The sequence below is a fragment of the Saccostrea cucullata genome, unplaced genomic scaffold (assembly GCF_032062105.1).
Source record: "Saccostrea cucullata isolate Sc308-1 unplaced genomic scaffold, CSIRO_AGI_Scuc_v1 ctg2656, whole genome shotgun sequence".
NCBI lineage: Eukaryota > Metazoa > Mollusca > Bivalvia > Ostreida > Ostreidae > Saccostrea > Saccostrea cuccullata.
Genome location: NW_026921149.1, coordinates 30,871 through 41,726, shown reverse-complemented (window position 1 = coordinate 41,726; position 10,856 = coordinate 30,871). Strand labels below are relative to the sequence as shown.

Genomic DNA, 10,856 nt, shown 5'->3' with positions numbered 1-10,856 from the left:
TTCATTTCGTTAATCACTGCATGAACTACATTAGGCATGTTGCCTGTTCAGATTTCTTGATCACTGGCTGTTCCATCAATGAAACGTATAAAGACGTTCGCATCATTAATACAATAATTTATCTTTTAAATCCTATTTTAAATGATTATTTAAAAAGATATAAATATAAACAATAATATGTTTTTCTTTGTTATTACTGAAATTAACGGTCGCAGCTATTGCAGAAAAAATTTACATAACATGCCTACGCTGGTTATGTATATATTTTTTCTGTAACAACTGCTTTCGTTAATTCCAGTAATAACAAACAAATAAAGCATTTTATTGTTTAAATATTTGCGTGCGGGTAAACAACCAATACGAGGGTCATTCAAAAAATTCGTAGACTATGTTCCTCATTGTCATAATATTATTACAAGATTATAGATGAACACATTATCATAAATAAGAACATTTATTTTGTCGAAGTGAAGTTTTATTCCATTTGATTAAATAGAACTCAAGCTAGCCAATTTTTAAAGCAGCATGTTTTGTTACCACGGAGCATGGTTATACCAACATTGTAACGTCAAAAACAACGCCGAGAAAGTTTAAAGTTTTTCAAAATTACTCTGCTTTTTAATTTCATACACGGTTTGTAGTGTCTTCTCCATTCATAAAAAAGTATCATTAACACTAAACACCTAGTTTGCTAACAATTGTGCAAATAGCTTGAACTAGGTTGTCAGTGTTTCCATATTCTTTACCGCGTACATGTAACTCTATTAGTTCCGCAACAGTGAAACGCACATTACGTTTAATGACGTTCCTAACTCTTTTGACAAGATTTTTAACTACAACCTGTTTCTTTGCAGACCATTCATCGTCCGATTCAAACTCGCTACCTCTCAAAAATTGTATTTTCCATATTAATACAAAAACACAGCTTATTTTCCTCTATTTCCTGGTTTGTACAGAATTTTTCTAAGTTTGCTAAAGAAGTTTCTCGAATGCAAATCAAAATTTTATTGCTACTCGCTGCTCCGTCCTCCAACGTCATGTTTTTTTTTTTTGCCATTTTTAATCAAGTCCATATGTGTTTAGAAACTGATATCTTTTAAACGGAGCGGTATATTACATTACTTGATAGCATCTTAAGTGATACAGCAAGACTAAATTTAAACATGTAGTTTAAATTTCGTTTCAGTTCCATTTATAAGAGGTATGGCTTTAGATACTATTAAAAGTAAAATTAGTAAATTACTCAATTTTGACATTGCTCCGTGACCCCATTTTTGCTGTTCTAGATCTTCGATAACTTTTATAAATATGAAGATATATTCCAATTTTTCACTCAAATTATTCTTTGGATGTAATATGACGTTCAATAAAAAAAATTAGGGCAAAAGTCTACGAATTTTTTGATTGACCCTCGTACAAAGATTTTTTTTGTAGAAAAGGGTGAAACACGAAAATCACATTGAAACACTCAGAGATCATTGATGATGCCTCAGTATAATTATTAATTATACTTTTTTCATCTCATCTGTAATGCTTAGTTAGATAGACAAGGACTTATTAACTCTTCGAACATAAGACCCATAAAGAGCCATAGCTGCCTTACCCCCCCCCCCCCTTCACACATAGACGCCGCTTCTACTACGATCAAACCTTGGTCGAAAGCGTGGCTGATCGTAACAAATCGCAGGAGAAACGTCGCGGAATCGTCATAAGCGTAGCATGATCGCAGTAGGGTCTTCATGATTGGAGAGCTCTACGCTCTCATCACGCTTATTTTGAACATGTTCAAAACAAGCGTAGCGGGATCGTGGCCGACAAGAATCGGGGTTAAGTCGTAAAAGGAGCGTAGTAAAAGCGCCGTAATCGTACAAGCAGCGCGAAAGTATCGTAGAGAGATCTTCTTGATCGTAGTAAAAGCGACGTAAGGGGCGTAAAAAATTAACAAGCAAGCTCATATAACGCTCCCTCTGCGTTTGTACTACGTTCTCACTACGATCTCTCTAGTACGTTCCTGGAGATCCTACGAAGACCTACAATGTCCTTACGCCTATCATATCACGACATATCAGGCAGAAGTTTGTTCTTATAGCGTTGATATTTGACCAATTCTCATCTGTGAACTGCATGTAGAGGGTGACACTATACTTGATGATCATTTGCAATTGAGACTTTTCACATCTTTTACAGTAAAAATTGAAAATGCCCGTAAACAATGTGGTAAAGGCCGCAAAAAAACTGCGGTCGCATTGCTAAAATCGTACTACAAAAATCTGTGGTTGCAAGATAAAATTCCATCATCGCCAAAATCGTACTAGAAGCGTAATGCAATCATCATATGATCAGCACCACCGTAGCGACATCGCCGTACAGTCATCTGGGTCTGTGTAGCGTCGTATTATGGTCTTCAATATCGAAGTGGCAGCGTAGCGTAAACGCAGTAAACACGGCAACAGTCTGTGTAACATCGTAGTAGAAGCTTGTTAGCAACGCGTTTGACGTTGGGACATCGTAGCACGGTCGTAACGAAGACCATAATTTGCCAAATTGCTCCATTTAGACGCCGATCGACTGCGATCTGCCCCGATCCGAAACTTTTTCAGATCGTGGCTTGATCGGTATGATCGCCGTAGAATCGCAGCTCTGTGTGAACGGGGGGTTACTGAGGATTTGGCCGACTCAAGTATTTAAAAGGAAATCACCTGTTTCTTTTTATAGATACATGTACCTTTTCAATTCAAAATCAAAATACATATATGTTATCATTTGTGGACCAGTGTTATATTTTTATAGTTGCAAATTCGTTGAATGACAATAATTTTACTTGTTCAATACTCTTATTCTATAAAAGATTGTCAGAAAATTTTTAAAAATAAAACAAGCTAGCAGCTATCATGACTTTGGGTCATTAGAATAGTTTAAGACTGATTTTTCCCGAGAAACTTTGATGGTGTAATATTGTATTATATATATACATTATTTATACATGTATTAAAAACTAATAAAAGAAAACATGTAAAAAATGCACAGAGAAAAAAAAGTAATAAACAAGAAACACGCACTAAGAGACTCGAACTCACGATCATTATGTCTTAAATCCAGCAATCATACCACTACGCCACGAATCAAATGGACAGATTGTTGAATCTTGAAATAAGTTTAGGAGAAAAATTAAATACATATTTTCATGTGAAAAAAATGTAAGCGAAATGATTTTATTTTGGGAATTTATAGGTAAAAAATTCCGGTGATGAACATTACACCAGAAAAATAATTTATTGTAAAAGAAAAATGTAGCGCTAAATAAAAAAAAAACAATTACAGAAAAATATTGAATCAAAACTAAAATACAGCTCTGGAAAAATATTTTCCTTGGCCTTTTAATTATATGAACGAAAGACTTTAAAAAACACTTAAAATGTTCTACCTTTTCTACTGCTTCGAATCGCAATCTTCCCGCTGTAGATGCAAGTTCTACATAGTCACGTCACACACGTTAGAAGAAAATATAAAGTTAATAACGTTAAATGAAAACCACAAGTCTCACAATATTAAAGTTGTTGCCCTCAAAACCGTTAGAACCATACTTTAGTAGATTTCATTGAAAAAAAATCTGTACACATCTAAATATATTATTTAGAATAGATGAGAATAATTCTTTTTCAATTAAAAACATATGTCATTTACTGATTTTTTTTAAATTAAAAGAAGTAAAAATTAAGGGGACCGACTGTAGTTTTCATAATATTTCGCGCATCATAGTAAAATTACGCGTATCTACTGTTTTAAAGCAATTTTTTTAATTTAATTAAAAAAAAACAAAATTAAGAAAATTACAGGTTGAAAATTTTATAAAAAATTTTAAATAACTGATTTTCAAAACAATTTTTCAATTGATAGGTATATTGACGTCGTGATAATGTGCTTTTGACGTTATGATAAAGTGATTGTTGATTGATTGTATATTGTTTAACGTACCTCTTGAGAATTTTTCACTCATATGGAGACGTCACCGATGCCGGTGAAGGGCTTCAAATTTAGACCTATACTCGGCACTCAGGGCCATTGAGCAGTGAGGGTTCTTTATCGTGCCAACGTCTACCGTGACACGGGACCTACGTTTTTAAGGTCATATCCGAAAGACCCGTGACTTTCACTTCTAGTGCCGAGCGCTTGGCGAAGGAACAGTCACTACCTATGTTTACGTCTTAGGTATGACGCGGCGCCGCGATCGGAATCGAACCCGGGCCTCCCGATCACGAAGCGAACGCTCTACCACTAAGCTACCGTGACCGGTATATGATAAAGTGAAGCTCTAATAGAAATGGTAATAAAAATGTTAATGAAAAAGTAATAAACATATGGTCTTGAAATTTATAACATAGAAATTTAAGAATCTATCCATCATTTTGTTATATTTTTGTAAAAATGCTTTGTATCCATCATAATTTGTAATACTCTGTAGAAATAGGAAAATTTGTTAATTTTGGGCATTTCGAGATGCTCCCTTTGGTAATTAAGACGGTAGAATGTTGTGTTTCTCACACATAATGTGCAATATAGTATTACTCATCGTATATTTAAGGAATGTTTTTAAGTTTTGTGTGAGTTATTGGTGTGTGAATCACACAGACTTGTCATGAAGGCATATTTCATAAAGCGCGCTAGCGCTTCATGAAAAATATGCCTACGTGCAAGTCTGTGTGATTCTCACACCAATAATTCACACAAAACTTTAAACATTTCCTTATATTTACATTTTACATGATTGAAAGCTACTAAAATATACTAAATATTTGGATTTCTCCCTGTCCTATATTGTTGCATTTTTACTAACGTCGCTTCATTCTCATTGTGACGTCACATTAACGCACGTCTCTCCGTGTTTATTTCTACGCGTGAGTATACACGAAAATGGTTTTCAAATCAATTTCACAGTTGGCTTAGTAGAAAAACACAGCGAATGTAAATATTATAGTTTGAACAAAAAGTCTATTGTGGTATTTGTATAATTTGTTTTAAAGTGCTAAAAATGGGCACTTTCCTATATAATCCTACAGTAAATGTACCTGTATTTTGAGATGGTCCCTTAAGAATACCTGGACGGTAGTTTTTCCCGAAACTTTGCATATACACTGAAGATAATGTTAGTTATATATGATGTAAAAATGAAGAGTTTCGCTATTGTAGTTTTCACACAATAAAACTCCACTCGGCCCCCTTATTTTTACAAAAAAAAAATCGGTAAACGACACATTTATCAAATCCCCGCCTATGTCAATCAATAAATAGTAAATCTTCCACTTTTTTCCAGAAAATCTGATAGTGTCAGTTTCTCCTTCCTATGTGTATATGCCAACCAGCTGCTACAACTATACAACCGTGGAAAATGTTACTGTCATAGAAAGCACTACATTGACGCAAAATGTCACAATAACAGATGAGGTCACAAAAATTGTAGACGTCACACTCACTGTAAATTTTACTATGACGGAAAACGTCACCATAACAGATTATGTCACAGTAAAAGAAAACATCACAAAGACAGAAAACGTCACGGTGACGCAATATATCGAAAGGACAGAATACGTCACAGAAGACGCGGTTACAGCAATCGTGACTTCTTTTTTTCCCTTTACAGTTACTGTACAAGTGCCTATTACTCCATTACCCTCTGCATGTGATGAACAAACCTCTTACATAAATACTTCAAACACTCGTTATATAGAGGAGGCGGTGCAGAATATTTCTAAAGCTTTATACGTAGATAAAAAGACGACTAATTCTTATATACGAACAAAAACAAGTGCACAGGATAATCGACCGTCTTCAGTAAGGTTGGGATACGTAGGTATCGTGTGTGTGGTTGTGCCGTTTGTTCTTATTCTACTGTCGGATTTGAAATCGATTTATGTTCATATGTCGGCTGTATGCAGGAGTTATAACGGACCAGCATCCCCGCCAGCATGACAATGAGGACTGGATGTATTTTGACTTTAATTTTCCATTTATTAAATCTTGCACAATTTCTAGAGACAAGGGAGCATGAAGCCGTGGCATGCAACCATATCTTTCCATAATCCAAGATGGCTCTGACACCCAACGCTCTTTTTTATATGCACAGGGAAGTGGCAGAGTGTATGTTATACTAAGAAAAAAAAACTAGAATTCTATTTAACATGCTGGTATGGAGATTTTTCTATAGTCATTCATCGTAAATCAATGGCCACGGTTAGCTGGAGTGTTACCCGTCGACAGGGAATGATCACTCCTCCATGGGACCTAATCCTACCTCTGATGTTTTAGACGTCTGTTTTCTCTACACTTGATATGTCTTGTTTGAATTGACTTTTTAGCTTGAATACTGTTTGTTATCTCCATTTATTACCTAATCAAGTGAATTTTGTTGTTTTATTAGAGATTTAATATTTTCATCTATTCTGGATGTGTTTTCAGTTTTCCTTATCTTTTCAAACCGATCTATTGACCGGTCAATAGAATGCGCGTTCTATTGACCGGTCAATAGACTGCGCGTTCTATTGACCGGTGACGTATTTCGTCAAAAACGATCCGGGTTTCGAATTTAGTTGTTTGTAACACTGCACAGACATGGTAAACAATCATCTTATTCGATCTTTCTGCATTGGTTTTAAAAATTGTGTGATTTCAATGGTCGGATATTTTATTAAATGAGAGTTACTTTTAATTAATACACTGTGGGATGTGGAGACTGGTCCTTCGGGTGAGACCTATCAACCGAGGTCCCGTGTAGCAGTAGGTGCTCTGCTGGCACGAAAAAGGTCCCTCTTCACTGGGAAGTGGTGGCGTCTCCATATAACAGTGAAAACTTTTCGAGAGGAATGTAAACAATAGTCTATACAATCAATCGTTAACTAATATTACAAGTGCACGATATCTAGGTAAATAACAATATGGTACGGGAACCTTATGTACTGAATATACAATTGTGAACACTTAATACGGAAAATAAAATTAGGTAATAAAACAATTATTTAATGCCTGAACAGTCAATAGACCAGAAAATTTTTCCCTCTGTGCAGGGAACAGCTCAGTGTGTTCTATTGCCCTCGGCCGCTGGCCTCGGGCAATAGAACACACTGAGCTGTTCCCTGCACCTTGAGAAAAATATTCTGGTCTACTGACTGCTCAGGCATTAAATAATTGTATAATATAACACATTACAATTATCGGGCGTTATTAAAAAAATTTATATGAGAAAAGACCTCAATAAGTCATGTTTCAGTATTTGGACTGTATACATGTATATCATAACAGTTTTCTTTTTTAAAAAGAAATAGGAGTAATTGTTTATTACATTAAGTAAATTCATTAACTATCTTAATGGAAGAAGGAAAAAAATGAATACGTTATTTTACACGTCACGGCAAAGAATGTAATCATGGGGTTGTGCAACTGTACATTTGTCAAATATTTTCAACAAATTCCCTTCACATTTTTATTATTTTGAGATTTAAGAGATGGAGATTTGCTAATTGTGTGCCCTTGTCCATCACCTTTAGCGATCAACATAACTTTATGTAAAGACAAAAAGATACCAAAAAAGACCTTTTACAATTTTACTCAAGATGTTATGAAATAAGAATAATATTTATTTACATTGTAATTACGTGTCACAGTGAAAAATAATAATATACTGAAAGGAAAAAGAAACGCAGGGTAACATAATATTCCAAAAAATTTTGACCGCATGACCGAAAATTACGAAAATTGGTAAGATGAGAAATTTAGTTTCTATGCACCAAAATCAGTGTTAAGAATTACTCAACCGTAAATTGTATGACGTCACGTAGGGAAAACGCTAAAATGCCCAAAACACGTGCAATTTGATGACGACGAGTTTGCCAACAAATCGTGTTGCACTATTCGATTCATCTGAGGTATACACACTGTTTTTCAATATTTAGAGACGATATGAATTTCTTGCAATCTTGGTACAGTTTACGGAAGTTCCCTGAGGTCTGGTTTTCGAATTGCCTAATCAATGAAAAAGGTAACGACGGGTAACTAAGCAGTTTCTTGTAAAATTTCTCCCATAAAACTTGTTACCCGTTGTCAGAGAGGACCTTGAATGGTTTTCAATCAACCGTGACGATGATGTTAACGCGAAACAGAGTCATGTTGCGAGCGGGTTGTTCGTCCTACCATCTCCTAAATTGCCACCTTACTACCACAAAAACCGCCTTTTATACAGTATACTGTTATTATCATTACATTCACACAAAAATTGAAAGAAAATATTTCCGCAATTTGGTTTTTTGAGCCGGTCAACTTACTGTTATGTTCCTCTCACTGGCGCATGCGCACGTCTAATGACTAATTTTTTGACGTGATTACACATGCCCAATTTAATATAGCCAGGGTTTGAAAGATAAGTAATCTAATGAATTCCATGCAAAGGAGAAATAAGGCTCATGTCAGATGAGCGGGAGAGACATTCAAGATAATGTTTTCTATTTTTACTTTTGGGGGGTATCGTCATATGAGCTTCAATAACTCATGAATTATTAGACAAAATCAAATGGGATTTCGGTTACATCTTTTTGAAAGATCCATTTGGCAGAAAGCGCTAACAGTAAAAATGATTTTCGAGATTTGTGATTTCTGACTTTTTTTCATAGGATATATTTTACTGTACCAAAACACTGGATTTTTCTTAAATTTTATATAATAAATAGAAGTATATAATAAATTTATTTAAGCAATATATATATATATATATATATATATATATATATATATATATATATATATATATATATATATATATATATATATATATATACAGTGAAACCTGTCTTATCCGACATGCCATGGGAAATTAAATTTATGTCGGATTAAACAGTGTGTCGGATTACTCAGTGTTGGCTATTTCTGTCACATTGTCAAGTATGGCATTAGATCCAACATTATCAGTAAAAGGTACATCTTTGATTATGGCCTCCATATTTATTTCATATAAAAAATTTATACATGAAGATGTGATTTTATTTCAATAAATAATTAAATGACATGGTACATTTCTATTTACAGTTTCAGACAATAAACAATGCAACGTATAGTTACAGTTCCTGAGGTTTGGTGAAAAAAGTGTCAATTGTTGTCTGTTTTTTGTTAAGTCGCTGTTTAATTAAAGTCTCTTCCGTCAGAGTTGTAAGATACTGGATGCTTTCGAAATATCGGGCGTCCTTAGCAATTGCAAATTTGCCCATTTCTTTGAGCATGTCAAGAACATTGTTATAGGTCAGATCAGTCTGAATAATTTCATCACCGGAATCTTCAGAATCACTGCTTGCATTTTTTGTATTGTCGTTTTTATATTCAGACAATATCTTTGTTTCCCAGTCTCCATCATACGTCTCTTCTGTTTCCAAGTCATTTTCCGTCTCTGTTATTATGTCCAAGTTGTTTTCGTCCGCCATTTCATATTTCGTTTTTAAGATGCTTAAAGGTAGATCATCGTCGTCGTCATCGTCAGAAATCTCAGATGATGAAGATTCGGTAATTTCAACCGGGAAACCTGCGTCGCGGAAACAACTTTCAATTGTGGTTTGTTTTGTCTCATCCCATGCCTTGTTGATCCAGTGTATTGCATCAAGTACACTGACATTTCTTGTCAATTCCGCAGCAGTTTTACATGTGTCCATTTTTGATAAGAGATGTCCCGTCATACGTTTCCTATAACGAGCCTTAAACGCACGTATGATCCCCAGATCAAGAGGTTGTAACTTGGATGTTGTATTCGGTGGAAAATATTTCAGAGTTATATTTCTTAATTTTAAATCATGTGGGTGAGATGTGGCATTATCCAGAAAAAGAAGAATTTTTCTGCTTTGTCTTTTCATTTCTTTATTTACACCGAATATCCAGTCCTTAAACGTTTCCCCGGTCATCCATGATTTTTTGTTTGAGCGCCAAATAACGGGAAGTTTTGACGGGTCAAGACTGCCAAAACAACGGGGCTTGCGGGCTTTACCAATAACTAACGGTTTTAGTTTTTCTCCAGTACAACTACAACACATCATGACTGTTATTCTTTCTTTAGCTAATTTTCCCCCTTTGCATTCTTTCCCTTTTTCGGCAAATGTTTTATCAGGCATCGCTCTGAAAAATAAACCGGTTTCATCACAGTTGAAAATATTTTGAGCTGAATAACCACGCACGAGATCCGGAATTCTAGACTGATATTCATTAACACACTCAATATTGACACTTGCACTTTCACCACAGATTTTAAAAAAAACCTATAGAGTATTTATTTTTCCAACTCTCGAGCCAACCGTTAGATGCTTTGAATTCATCCAGCCCAAGCTCGGCGGCGAATTCAATAGCCTTTGCCTGTATTAACGGGCCGCTTAGCGGTATATTTTTTGCCCTAGCTTGTCCAAACCATTTGAACACCAATTCATTTAATTCAAAAAACTTTGACCCAGATGTAAATCGTTTTCGCTTGGATGAAATGTTTCCTTCATATTGTTCCATCAAAAAAGTCTTACGTTTCAAAATGTCCGAAACAGTGGTACGTCCAACTCCGAATTCTTTCGCAAGCTGTTCTTGTTTTGGTTTTGGAAACGACTCTGATTTTTTTATTAATTCAATTTTTTTTTCCAGTCCCAAATCAATTCTTTTCCTTTTAGGAGAAGGCGACATTTCACATACCAGTTTTCTTTTCTGAGGCGTTGAAGCCATTTTCGTGTAAAAATAATACCAACAAAGAGAATGGATTTGTCTTTTTTAATTTGAGTTTTAATCAATTATTGTGTACACAAACAAAACACCTGCAAACTTCAACATGAATCACTGACTACATTCTCAGCTGA

The 10,856-nt window shown here is 34.9% G+C and overlaps 1 protein-coding gene across 1 annotated transcript; it reads right to left on the bottom strand.

Moving 5' to 3' along the window:
• Nucleotides 1–9,098: 9,098 nt before the first annotated feature.
• Nucleotides 9,099–10,136, bottom strand: LOC134259284 (tigger transposable element-derived protein 6-like). The gene has a single exon (XM_062741887.1). It carries the CDS (start codon nt 10,134–10,136, stop codon nt 9,099–9,101), a length of 1,038 nt encoding a protein of 345 aa, XP_062597871.1.
• Nucleotides 10,137–10,856: the final 720 nt, after the last annotated feature.

What these genes read in the sequence shown, in the direction of transcription:
- LOC134259284 (XM_062741887.1), bottom strand. Translation starts at nt 10,136, where the DNA reads ATGCCTGATAAAACATTTGCCGAAAAAGGGAAAGAATGCAAAGGGGGA.